Source organism: Artemia sp. Qi Xiang Cuo, chromosome 14, assembly GCF_049724085.1.
Source record: "Artemia sp. Qi Xiang Cuo chromosome 14, ASM4972408v1, whole genome shotgun sequence".
In the NCBI taxonomy this organism is placed as follows: Eukaryota; Metazoa; Arthropoda; class Branchiopoda; order Anostraca; family Artemiidae; genus Artemia; species Artemia sp. Qi Xiang Cuo.
This window is the reverse complement of record NC_142807.1, coordinates 54,846,430-54,860,514: the sequence shown is the minus strand read 5'-3', so window position 1 is coordinate 54,860,514 and position 14,085 is coordinate 54,846,430. Positions and strand designations below refer to the sequence as shown.

Here is a 14,085-nt window from a genome sequence, read left to right as displayed (position 1 = left end):
GTGTAAAGGGTCGGCCACCTCTATCTACATAGCCAGTTCCTATTGAGTTTAGTAAAGGTGCTAAAGTGTGGATTTTAAATATATATATTCAAATGCTGGTGTGTAAAGGGTCGGCCACCTCTATTTACATAGTCAGTTCTTGATGAGTTTAGTGAAGGTGCTAATGTGTGGATTTTAACATCTATAAATTCAAATGCTGTTGTGCAAAGGGTCGACCACCTGTATTTACGTTGTCAGTTCTTGATGAGTTTAGTATAAGTGCTAAAGTGTGGATTTTTACATCTATAAATTCAAATGCTGGTGTGTAAAGGGTTGGCCACCTCTATTTACACAAGTGGTTCTTGATGAGTTTTGTAAAGGTGCTAAAGTGTTTGTTTTAACATTGATAGATTTAAATGCTGGTGTGTAAAGGTTAGGCCACCTCTATATGCACAAGCGGTTCTTGATGAGTTTAGTAAAGGTGCTAAAGTGTGGTTTTTAACACCAATAAATTCAAATGCTGGTGTGTAAAGTGTTGGCCACCTCTATCTACATAGTCGTTTCTTGATGAGTTTAGAAAAGGTGCTAAAGTGTGTGTTTCAACATTGATAAATTGAAATGGTGGCGTGTAAGGATTTAGCCACCTCTATTTACATAGTCGGTTCTTGATGAGTTTAGCAAAGGTGCTAAAGTGTGGTTTTTAACATTGATAAATTGAAATAATGGCGTGTAAAGATTTAGCCACCTCTATTTACATAGTTGGTTCTTGATGTGTTTATTTAAGGGGCTAAAGTGTCTATTTTAACATCCATAAATTCAAATGCTGGTGTATAAAGGGTCGGCCACCTCTATCTACATAGCCAGTTCCTATTGAGTTCAGTAAAGGTGCTAAAGTGTGGATTTTAAATCTATATATTCAAATGCTGGTGTGTAAAGGGTCGGTCACCTCTATCTACATAGCCAGTTCCTATTGAGTTTAGTAAAGGTGCTAAAGTGTGGATTTTAAATCTATATATTCAAATGCTGGTGTTTAAAGGGTCGGCCACCTCTATCTACATAGCCAGTACCAATAGAGTTTAGTAAAGGTGCTAAAGTGTGGATTTTAAATATATATATTCAAATGCTGGTGTGTAAAGGGTCGGCCACCTCTATTTACATAGTCAGTTTTTGATGAGTTTAGTGAAGGTGCTAAAGTGTGGATTTTAACATCTATATATTCAAATGCTGGTGTGTAAATGGTTGGCCACCTCTATCTACATAGCCAGTTCCTATTGAGTTTAGTAAAGGTGCTAAAGTGTGGATTTTAAATCTATATATTCAAATGCTGGTGTGTAAGGGGTCGGCCACCTCTATTTACATAGTCAGTTCTTGATGAGTTTAGTGAAGGTGCTAAAGTGTGGATTTTAACATCTATAAATTCAAATGCTGTTGTGCAAAGGGTCCACAACCTATATTTACGTTGTCAGTTCTTGATGAGTTTAGTATAAGTGCTAAAGTGTGGATTTTTACATCTATAAATTCAAATGCTGGTGTGTAAAGGGTCGGCCACCTCTATCTACATAGCCAGTTCCTATTGAGTTTAGTAAGGGTGCTAAAGTGTGGATTTTAAATCAATATATTCAAATGCTGGTGTATAAAGGGTCGACCACCTCTATCTACATAGCCAGTTCCTATTGAGTTTAGTAAAGGTGCTAAAGTGTGGATTTTAAAGCTATATATTCAAATGCTGGTGTATAAAGGGTCGGCCACCTCTATCTACATAGCCAGTTCCTATTGAGTTTAGTAAAGGTGCTAAAGTGTGGATTTTAAATCTATATATTCAAATGCTGGTGTATAAAGGGTCGGCCACCTCTATCTACATAGCCAGTTCCTATTGAGTTTAGTAAAGGTGCTAAAATGTGGATTTTAAATCTAAATATTTAAATGCTGGTGTATAAAGGGTCGGCCACATCTATCTACATAGCCAGTTCCTATTGAGTTTAGTAAAGGTGCTAAAGTGTGGATTTTATATCTATATATTCAAATGCTTGTGTGTAAAGGGTCGGCCACCTCTATATACATAGTCAGTTCTTGATGAGTTTAGTGAAGGTGCTAAAGTGTTGATTTTAACATCTATAAATTCAAATGCTGGTGTATAAAGGGTCGGCCACCTCTATCTACATAGCCAGTTCCTATTGAGTTTAGTAAAGGTGCTAAAGTATGGATTTTAAATCTATATATTCAAATGCTGGTGTATAAAGGGTCGGCCACCTCTGTCTACATAGCCAGTTCCTATTGAGTTTAGTAAAGGTGCTAAAGTGTGGATTTTAAATCTATATATTCAAATGCTGGTGTATAAAGGGTCGGCCACCTCTATCTACATAGCCAGTTCTTATTGAGTTTAGTAAAGGTGCTAAAGTGTGGATTTTAAATCTATATATTCAAATGCTGGTGTATAAAGGGTCGGCCACCTCTATCTACATAGCCAGTTCCTATTGAGTTTAGTAAGTGTGCTAAAGTGTGGATTTTAAATCAATATATTCAAATGCTGGTGTATAAAGGGTCGACCACCTCTATCTACATAGCCAGTTCCTATTGAGTTTAGTAAAGGTGCTAAAGTGTGGATTTTAAATCTATATATTCAAATGCTGGTGTATAAAGGGTCGGCCACCTCTATCTACATAGCCAGTTCCTATTGAGTTTAGTAAAGGTGCTAAAGTGTGGATTTTAAATCTATATATTCAAATTCTGGTGTATAAAGGGTCGGCCACCTCTATCTACATAGCCAGTTCCTATTGAGTTTAGTAAAGGTGCTAAAGTGTGGATTTTAAATCAATATATTCAAATGCTGGTGTGTAAAGGGTCGGTCACCTCTATCTACATAGCCAGTTCCTATTGAGTTTACTAAAGGTGCTAAAGTGTGGATTTTAAATCTATATATTCAAATGCTGGTGTATAAAGGGTCGGCCACCTCTATCTACATAGCCAGTTACTATTGAGTTTAGTAAAGGTACTAAAGTGTGGATTTTAAATCTATATATTCAAATGCTTGTGTGTAAAGGGTCGGCCTCCTCTATTTACATAGTCAGTTCTTGATGAGTTTAGTGAAGGTGCTAAAGTTTGGATTTTAACATCTATAAATTCAAATGCTGTTGTGCAAAGGGTCGACCACCTGTATTTACGTTGTCAGTTCTTGATGAGTTTAGTATAAGTGCTAAAGTGTGGATTTTTACATCTATAAATTCAAATGCTGGTGTGTAAAGGGTTGGCCACGTCTATTTACACAAGTGGTTCTTGATGAGTTTGGTAAAGGTGCTAAAGTGTTTGTTTTAACATTGATAAATTTAAATGCTGGTGTGTAAAGGTTTGGCCACCTCTATTTGCACAAGCGGTTCTTGATGAGTTTAGTAAAGGTGCTAAAGTGTGGTTTTTAACACCAATAAATTCAAATGCTGGTGTGTAAAGGGTCGGCCACCTCTATCTACATAGCCAGTTCCTATTGAGTTTAGTAAAGGTGCTAAAGTGTGGATTTTAAATCTATATATTCAAATGCTGGTGTGTAAAGGGTCAGCCACCTCTATCTACTAAGCCAGTTCCTATTGAGTTTAGTAAAGGTGCTAAAGTGTTGATTTTACATCTATAAATTCAAATGCTGGTGTGTAAAGGGTCAGCCACCTCTATCTACTTAGCCAGTTCATATTGAGTTTAGTAAAGGTGCTAAAGTGTGGATTTTAAATCTATATATTCAAATGCTGGTGTGTAAAGGGTCAGCCACCTCTATCTACATAGCCAGTTCCTATTGAGTTTAGTAAAGGTGCTAAAGTGTGGATTTTAAATCTATATATTCAAATGCTGGTGTGTAAAGGGTTGGCCACCTCTATTTACACAAGTGGTTCTTGATGAGTTTGGTAAAGGTGCTAAAGGTTTTGTTTTAACATTGATAGATTTAAATGCTGGTGTGTAAAGGTTTGGCCACCTCTATTTGCACAAGCGGTTCTTGATGAGTTTAGTAAAGGTGCTAAAGTGTGGTTTTTAACACCAATAAATTCAAATGCTGGTGTGTAAAGGGTTGGCCACCTCTATTTACATAGTCGTTTCTTGATGAGTTTAGAAAAGGTGCTAAAGTGTGTGTTTTAACAATGATAAATTGAAATGCTGGCGTGTAATGATTTAGCCACCTCTATTTACATAGTCGGTTCTTGATGAGTTTGGCAAAGGTGCTAAAGTGTGGTTTTTAACATTGATAAATTGAAATGCTGGCGTGTAAAGATTTAGCTACCTCTATTTACATAGTTGGTTCTTGATGTGTTTATTTAAGGGGCTAAAGTGTCTATTTTAACATCCATAAATTCAAATGCTGGTGTATAAAGGGTTTGCCACCTCTATCTACATAGCCAGTTCCTATTGAGTTTAGTAAAGGTGCTAAAGTGTAGATTTTAAATCTATATATTCAAATGCTGGTGTGTAAAGGGTCGGCCACCTCTATCTACATAGCCAGTTCATATTGAGTTTAGTAAATGTGCTAAAGTGTGGATTTTAAATCTATAAATTCAAAGGCTGGTGTATAAAGTGTCAGCCACCTCTATCTACTTATCCAGTTCACATTGAGTTTAGCAAAGGTGCTAAAGTGTGGATTTTAAATCTATATATTAAAATGCTGGTGTGTAAAGGGTTGGCCACCTCTATCTACATAGCCAGTTCCTATTGAGTTTAGTAAAGGTGCTAGATTCAGATTTCAGATTCAATCGGGTTTAATAAAAACAAATAGAAATAAATAAAAATAAATAAACTTCTCTATGCAAAAAAATGCACGTTGAGTCCCTTAAAAAAATAACGATTCCTCCTAATCCCGCTTTACTACTCTCGCTTTACTCCTCAACACAACCACATCCCTCAACCATACAAATCACTATCTAAGAGATTCCCCCCTTCCTATCCAAAAGCACAGCTACCTTAACCAAACAAAAAAAAAAAAAAAAAAAAAAAAAAAAAAAACAAATAAAAAAAAAAAAACAGATAATAATGATAATAATAATAATAAAAAAAAAAATCTCAATTAATAATAAACTCTAATGAATATTCAATAAGATATTTTTTCAAATTATTTTTAAAAGACCCAAGAGAGCTCCTACATCTCAGCTCTTGTGGAAGCATGTTCCACACTTTCGCGCACGCCACATCCGGTGCAAAATCCGACCGTACTGTAGGTTTTCGTCTCACCAGAAGGTTTGAGGCAGATCTCGTGTTCCTAGGATGCTGGTCTGATACCAACTGTAATGGACTGTGGAATGCTGATGGAAGTAATCCGAAGAAAAATTTAAAAACTATAACTGAGCACGATAAATGATAAAGGAATTCACGGGAAACAAAATCTTCCATATTTCCAATTATTTTTAGTGCATGTGTGTGGATTGAATCAAGCCTTTTCAGGTGGGATGTAAATGTTGACTGCCAAATTGACGCGCAATACTGTAGATGAGGCTTGATAAGTCCATTATAAAGTAGACGAAGGGTTTTTTGAGGGAATGTGTGTTTCAGTTTCCTGATAATGCCAAGATTACGGGAGAGCTTCAGCTCCACAGCGTGGATGTGATGTACGAAGGATAACTTTTCGTCAAGGAGTACACCTAGGTACCTGGCACAGCCAGTTTTCGGTCGTCTGATCGTTCCTCGAGAAGTCGTTGGTCCAAATACCTCTGGGCATAGAGGTCCAATCCTTGAGAAGAACAGAATGCAAGATTTGTAAACATTTATTAAAAATCGATTGGCATCCATCCAAATGTAAGTTTCTTCTAAGATGACCTCAAGTTTACTCTGGAGCGCTGACATGTCGGTGTCACAGGATACTATTGTAGTGTCATCCGCGAACGCCACAAGTTCATCCGATTCATGATCGTTGCTCGAAATTTCTGGGTCGCAACATAACTTGCAGCACCGTGAAGTCCTGGAGTTAGGGTTCAGAATGCGACTTAGGTCATTCACATGAACCAGGAATAACAGTGGGCCTAAGATTGAGCCTTGCGGCATACCGAAGTTGACAACGGTGTCATTCAGCGGATCATCTCCTATATAAACACGTCAACTACTAAGGTAAGACAGGAACCATCGTAGAGCCTCTCCTCTAACCCCAATGTGCTCTATTTTACCTAATAGAATCCCATGATCTATACTGTCGAAGGCTTTTTTTATGTCAAGCAAAATAGCAGCTGGCACAAGTCCCAGGTCAAGTGCTTTATTAATGAAAAGTGTGGATTTTAAATCGATATATACAAATGCTGGTGTGTAAAGAGTCGGCCACCTCTATCTACTTAGCCAGTTCATATTGAGTTTAGTAAAGGTGCTAAAGTGTGGATTTTAAATCTATATATTCAAATGCTTGTGTGTAAATGGTCAGCCACCTCTATCTACATAGCCAGTTCCTATTGAGTTTAGTAAAGGTGCTAAAGTGTGGATTTTAAATCTATATATTCAAATGCTGGTGTGTAAAGGGTCGGCCACCTCTATCTACATAGCCAGTTCCTATTGAGTTTAGTAAAGGTGCTAAAGTGTGGATTTTAAATCTATATATTCAAATGCTGGTGTGTAAAGGGTCGGCCACCTCTATATACATAGCCAGTTCCTATTGAGTTTAGTTAAGGTGCTATAGTGTTTGGATTTTAAATCTATATATTCAAATGCTGGTGTGTAAAGGGTCGGCCACCTCTATCTACATAGCCAGTTCCTAATGAGTTTAGTAAAGGTGCTAAAGTGTGGATTTTAAATCATATATTCAAATGCTGGTGTGTAAAGGGTCGGCCACCTCTATTTACATAGTCAGTTCTTGATGAGTTTAGTGAAGGTGCTAAAGTGGGGATTTTAACATCTATAAATTCAAATGCTGTTGTGCAAAGGGTTGACCACCTATATTTACGTTGTCAATTCTTGATGAGTTTAGTATAAGTGCTAAAGTGTGGATTTTTACATCTATAAATTCAAATGCTGGTGTGTAAAGGGTTGGCCACGTCTATTTACACAAGTGGTTCTTGATGAGTTTGTTAAAGGTGCTAAAGTGTTTGTTTTAACATTGATAAATTTAAATGCTGGTGTGTAAAGGTTTGGCCATCTCTATTTGCACAAGCGGTTATTGATGAGTTTGTAAAGGTTCTAAGATCGGGATTTATTATCGATAAGCACAAATGCTGGTGTGTTCTACACAGTCGGCTCTTGATGAGTGAGTATAGTAAAGGTGCTAAAGTCTGAGTTTTAACATCGATAAAAGTAAAGGCTTTCATGTTTTTTTTGGCGGGGGGAGGGAACGTATACTGACAAGTTATGTATAGTGCAGATGGCTGCAAAGAATCTGTAGCCTGAAAAACAGTGTTTAGAAATATTTTGGAATTCTAGTGAATTCCAAGTTATGAAATCCTCACATATTAGAAAAGTCATAATTTTACAACTGTAAAATTGTGATGCTGATAAAGCATACATAAAAGTTAATTAAAAACATTAAATATACAGTCGAGACCAGTGCACTGCCAGGTTGTGAATTTTTTTTTCCCCGCATAAAATCTTTTTGTCAAAAGTTCTTGCAGAATTTTCTGCTAAGTGTGGTTATGACTGTTCCTTCACTTACTGACGCTAACATCTTCCTAATTAATTACCATTAAATTAAAAAACTTCTTTAAATGTATATTAAATATTAGAATAGTAGAAAAGAATGTATACTGTTAATAAAAAAAAAAAAAACAACAATAAAACATTGCTCTTCATGCTCCAGAATGTTTCCCAAGAGAAAATTTTCCTGTGGACCAAGATAATGTAATTTTTGAATGGAAGGTTCATAGTAAAATTTATACTAAGAACTAGACTGAATTTTGACCTGTGGGCTGCACGGTTTCACCCTCCTACGTCTTATAGAATATACTTTTTCAATATTCTCTAGAACAATTTTTCTTATTCTATTTTTCTTTTTTTTTTTTGTTAGTAGCACATCCTCACAAGCGACGCTTTCGATGTGCTACCAATTGATTTCGCCTCTGACTTTTTGATAATAATTTTCAACAATCACGATAATGGTTATCAATAAGATAAACTTGATTCAGTAAAACTAAAGTAATGTTAGCTACTGAAACAGTATTCTGTTTTTTTCTTGGATTTTATAATTTCAGTAAAGTGCTAGTTTTCAAATTTCTCCAGATATAGGGCAATATCATGAGTTAGTTTATTTTTACTAGATTTATAAATAGTATAGAGATATTATTCATTGTTGTAAGTAAAATGTACTTTTGAAGGGAAGCGACCGATCAACATGTGGCGCAAACGGTGGGTGGACAGAACCTCTACCAACTTGCGAGCTCATCTCTTGTCGATCCCCTCCTGAGATCAAAGATGCAACGTATGTATTTGCAACATCCAAGAAAAACATTTATGGAAGTGTTATTCTGTACGACTGCTATCCGGGCTATAGAATTTGCAACAGTGGGCCATTTGCTCTGGTTTGCGAAGAAGAGGGTGAATTGATTGGCGCTACCCCTGAATGCTTACCACCTTGCCTGGGACTGGAGGTAAGTTAGTGGAGTCTTCTGTTGCCTTTTGGTATATGAACATAATTACACACTGGGAATAGGAGAGGATGAATCCCTGTCATTCAATTTTGGTCTAAAGAACCCCAAAAAATATTCATCTTTCGTGCTTGAATCACACATTTGGAGGCTCACAGTATCAGGTGATCCCCCTCCTTCATTAAAGTTAAACTTCTGCACCTATTAGTGTGGATATTAGATCTCAATTTATATGGTGATTGTTAAGAAATGAAAGAAAGGTAACCCAATATATACACTTTAATATACAAAAGGAAAAGCATCAAAAGATTAAAAACTAACATAATAAGAAAAAGATAAAACCCCAAAGAACCTTTTGTTGCCTTTGGGTATATGAACATTTCGCTCTTTTTTTTACTATGTCTCTTGTTTTTCTTGTGATTTTTCTCGTCTGCTTGCAATTTCGCCTGTTTCTCTTTTTGTTGTTTTTATTTCCTTTCTTTCTGGCTACTCTGTCATTCTTACAATTTTCCTTAGTAGGGTAAAAACTAAATTAATATTATATTGATAGTGTAACAAATATAAACTTTAACGAGGTCACGTCCTTGCATGATTTCCCAGCATCAAGGAAAAATAACCAAAAGCCAAGAAAATATCCTCAGAACAACCGAGATTAGGCCAGGTCATGATTAGTAAATGTTAATGATGACCAAAACAATATAATAATATGGCCCACTAGCATGAAAATATTCTGATTAATAAAAATCTATGCCTTTTACTAAACTAGGAATTGCAAAATCTAATACTTTGGTGAGCTATTTTGTAAATTTTATATCATTTAACTTCGATTCGAAGCTGTATCGATAAGAAGATTCGTTAAAGAAAACTAATAACAATTAAAATAAAGACTTCCTACATTAAAACAGGAATTTTAATGCATCAAAGGGCTTTTTTAAGTATCAAAACTTTAATGTAGCGCAAGAAATTTCTTAAATTTATTTCCGGAAAAATTCTTTGAATATAGACCAGTGTTTACCTAGGTAACGGTTGTAACTTGACATAAGTCATTATAAAAATGTTACTGGGTTCAGGAGAAAATTTGTAAACATACAAAATTGTTTATAAATATTTTCTTTTGGGGGGGGGGGGAGACTTCGGAAGAATGTTTCAAGTTTCATGAAATCTTGTCCGAAAAATAGATTGGCTAGAGGGATCATGGATGCGTGTTTTTTTTTTTTTTTTTTTTTTTTTTTTTTTTTCTTAAGTAGATGGGAAAGTGGCATTTCCTTCCATTTTGTGGCAACTTTAAATGAATTATCGAAACTTATGGAAAATATGATGGGGGGTATTTAAAACTAAATAAACTATAATTTCACTTCAAGAATGGTAGTTCAATGAATATTATCAAGCTTAGAAATAGTTCTCAAGACTTCTTTCTTTATTCTTTTTCAGATTCTTTTTCAGTCAAAAGTGAATATGCGAAATATTTAATCTTAGTGACAAGAAGTTGGTAATTTCATTGAAATTTCATGCGAAATTAATCTATAAAAAGTGTTTTTTTTTACCCCTATTTAATTTTGTTGCGGTTTAAAAAGGTGTATTCAAACCTGAGAGAATATTATACAATTTTTGACGCCTTTTTTTACTTATACGTGAGATGCTCTGTGCCCAGCTTTAGTATACTTGAAAAATCAAACAAACAAATGAAAAAACATCAAGAAAGATTGAAACATTATCAAATGATAATGAACCAATTACTTTGAACCAATTACAAAAAAACGTCGAAGTTTCCCCATTTTTTAAAATTTTAAATTAATTTGGTTGTTCATTTTCATTTACTTATATTTTTTCATTTAATTATTATCAATTTTTTTACGAAATGAGCAAATAAGTAGCCGAACTTTATTAATGCATAAATTTTGATTCATAAATCAATTATTATTTTTCGTTTTTCGTAAGATCGGTTTTGAAAATTTTTAAAACTTTGTACCAAGCCGTGGCAAACAATTCTGGGAAATCCTGATATAGAGCTTTTTTTAATATTTAAGGATTGTACTTAACATTCTGTAAAGCACCTAAGATAAATCTGAAAAGGATTTTTTGCGTATGGAAAAATATTTGCAATAAATATAATAAGCTTGTGACAATGAAAAAGATTATTACCCATAAAACATCTTTTTAAAGGAAAGAAATGGCAAAGGTCGGATTTACCTTTTTTTAACTCAACTTAAAAAACCTATTTGTTTTATTTATCATTGTCAAAATGAAGCACTTCACGTTCCCTGCAACCTTTTAATTTCAGACCTCGAATGTCCAACACGAAACTTGTGTTGTTCTGATTTTGGACGGTCAAGTTTGCTTTTTTTTAAAGTAAATTTGTATATTCCTATTTGCACTGTTCTTAAACTTTGCATATTCAAATTCAATTTCTAGAGCCCAGCAAATGGGTGGGTCCGAGTCGAAAACATGCTAGCATACTATGGCTGTGATCCAGGCTATGATGTACTTGGGAGTGTTGAGAGAGTTTGCAATGATGATGGAACCTGGACGGAAAATGAGCCCCAGTGTCAAAGTAAGTGGTAGCACTATTCTTTTTTTGGTAATAATAGATATACTGTAACCCCATTGTTACTAGTATGAGACGAGGTAATTTCAGGCAGTTTCAGTCGTGGTAACTTTAGTCGTAGCTCTGATAGCCACAAAAGTGTCCCTTTTCCCAGGGACACAAAAGACTATTTTAGCCCTGTTTAACCCCTTTAAAAATTGTTATGTAAGTACTAGAGCTTCTAATGATACTCTCTCAAAACTGGGTTTACCAACTGTCGTAATTCTTTGGTTATTGTCGCACTGTCGTACTTACGACGAGCAAAATCATATTTTCTGGACAAACTGGCCATTTGTTTTTAGAAAAAAATCGCCCAAAATTGATGCTTCTTTGGGTCAAGCTGTTGCACTTTGACAAAGGTCTCAAATGATAAACCTGCGTGAAATGACCTTAAGATGGTTGTCAAAAATTTCGTGTCAGATTTGAGTTGCCATGTAAGGAGCAGTGCTGGCAAAAATATTGTCAGAAGGGAATTTTTTGAAATGTTTTAAAATAATTAATGACCATTTTATATAGAAAAGTCACTAAAAAGGCTAATATTTAACATAGATATGTAAAGAAGTGATCTTCGAATACGTTCTCCTACTCTCCCCCTCCCAAAAAACAAGATAAACAGCAGAAATATTGGGTCTCGGGGGGGGGGTTGAAGATGGGAATTAATCTCTAATCTCCCTTGATTTGATTTGAACTAAGCCAGAATAAGGATGATGTGGGGTGATAGTTCCCTTCTTATTGAAGAAAATGTTTCTTTTTTTGACCTGCATAATTTAATTCACATTTTTACCAGAAAAAAAATTAGGACAGGTGAAAAGGTTATGAGCTCCGTCAGGATATTTACTTGGAAGGGGAAGCAGATGACGCCAGGAGCTTTATTTTATCGACATTTAAATGAAAATACCTGGTGCTATGTTTTTTTTCTTGTTTTTCATTAGACAGTAGATGTTAACGAACTGTAAGTAATTAGTGACTCGTTGTAATAGTGACCAAAACTAAAAAAATTATTTTTGAAAACAATGTATAAACTTTAAGAATTATACTTTTAGGGTGGTTCCAACTACATAAAATTCGTTAAGCTTGAAGTCAGTCGAATAAATTGTAAGTAAAGGGCAACCGTTGTTAATTAAAACTTAAAATCTAAAAAAAATTTGACTACGACATGTTCAATAACAAAATTTATTATTCATGCTGATTCGCAATGTGCAAAATGTATTGAAATTAAAATTAATCATTAGTTAAGTTCAGTAATAAAAATATAACTAAACATTATGCATATATGTGTCAAAAACAACTTGGTTTAACTCAATCTTCTAGCCTGCCTATGAACTTTCAAAAGCAAGTTATTCTAGGAGAACAACATTAAAAGATTATAGCACGTTAACATTTGCACAATTTTATAAATAGGAAAAAAATTCAATCAAAAATGGTCTCCTCTTGATAAAAACTGTGAATAAAATATATATATATATATATATATATATATATATATATATATATATATATATATATATATATATATATATATATATATATATATATATATATATATATATATATATATATATATATATATATATATATATATATATATATATATATATATATATATATATATATATATATATATATATATATATATATATATATATATATATATATATATATATATATATATACAGTATATATATACAGTCATTTGTGTCTCTCAATATTCTCTCAATATATTGTGTCTCTTATATATATATATATAATGTAATAAAGGTAATTCATCTGTGAAAAGAAAAAAAACTACCCACCCATCCGATCACCTAGGGTAAACGGTTGAGCAAAATACAATCAACGAAAAAGAAGGATCTATCGCCAGGCAACATCGTAGTTAGAAAATAACTCAAATTAAAAATACCTCAATTCTAATGAGTTATTCCCAAATGACCATCACTAATCAGGGCTCATCAGAGAAATACACACTATCCTTTATGGGTTTCGGTGCTTTAAATTCTTGACCGAGGCATAGCGGCGTGCCAATCATAAGTTTTTATGGTACACCTGTGTAAACCACTTTATACTTCTTTGTTTATATGCCTTTTTCATTGGCTGATGGAACGGTTTACGTAAATTCTCAAAGATCGTCAATAGCATTAACGTCGGTATATGGTCTTTATTTATTAACGTGAGAATACAGTGAATATAAGGTAGTAGAAGAACAAACAACTAAGACAAAGGCGGAAGATGGACTGACTTTAAAAGTATACACTTGGCCCCAACTCACTAGAATCAGAAGTCCTAGCTATTGGCTGTTCGAACGGCCTGGGAACCAAAATCTTTCTCACGAATAACTTTAGCTCCAAAAGCCCCCCCCCCCTCGACCGAGCTCTCGTTGACATACACATGGTGAAATTTCTATGAAATAAGACACCAGAAAAAGCCTTCTCGAATGTATTCGAAATACTCAAATTTATATTCCATTTACTTTGCACCTGTGATAGGTGAAGCTTGTGAAACACATGCATGTTAGTAAAATCGTCAGAAAATCATAGGGAGCGCAATCGCGCTGCCTAAGTAAAGAACAACGTTGACACGATGTATTTTTTTTTCTTCCATACCAGGGCAATTCGTATCGAAGGAGTTGTCGTAGAAACTTTGAAAAGTTTCTACGAAAAGCCCTTCTTAATAGTCGAAAGTGATTGGAAGGCAGCTAACACCCCTTCCACGCCCACCATTCCCCCAAACACATCCAATCAAAATTTTGAGATAGCCATTTTGTTCAGCGTAGTTGATTTCCAGATAGAATTTATGTATTTGAGGAGGACACTCCCCCCACAGCCCAAAGGGCAAGGGTTTTAAGTTATGCCCTGGGGTATATAAGAACGATGTTGGCACAATGTATTATTTATTAATTTTTTCCTTTAGAACTGGGCACTTCATATCGAAGAGGTTGTAGTAGAAACTTCGAAAAGGGCTCAAAAGGGCTCCAATTGAAAATTGGAGTGACTTGTGCCCTTTTTA

General features: G+C 34.6%; 1 protein-coding gene across 2 annotated transcripts in view; it reads left to right on the top strand.

Annotated features, from left to right (window-relative positions):
• LOC148944646 (sushi, von Willebrand factor type A, EGF and pentraxin domain-containing protein 1-like) overlaps positions 1 to 14,085 on the top strand; it is a 193,227-nt gene that overhangs the window by 136,066 nt on the left and 43,076 nt on the right. For both annotated transcript variants that reach the window (XM_089099707.1, XM_089099708.1), the window contains exons 20-21: positions 8,229 to 8,501; positions 10,911 to 11,049. In XM_089099707.1, coding sequence (XP_088955833.1) covers positions 8,229 to 8,501; positions 10,911 to 11,049 — 412 coding nt within the window. The remainder of the gene's footprint in view (positions 1 to 8,228; positions 8,502 to 10,910; positions 11,050 to 14,085) is intronic.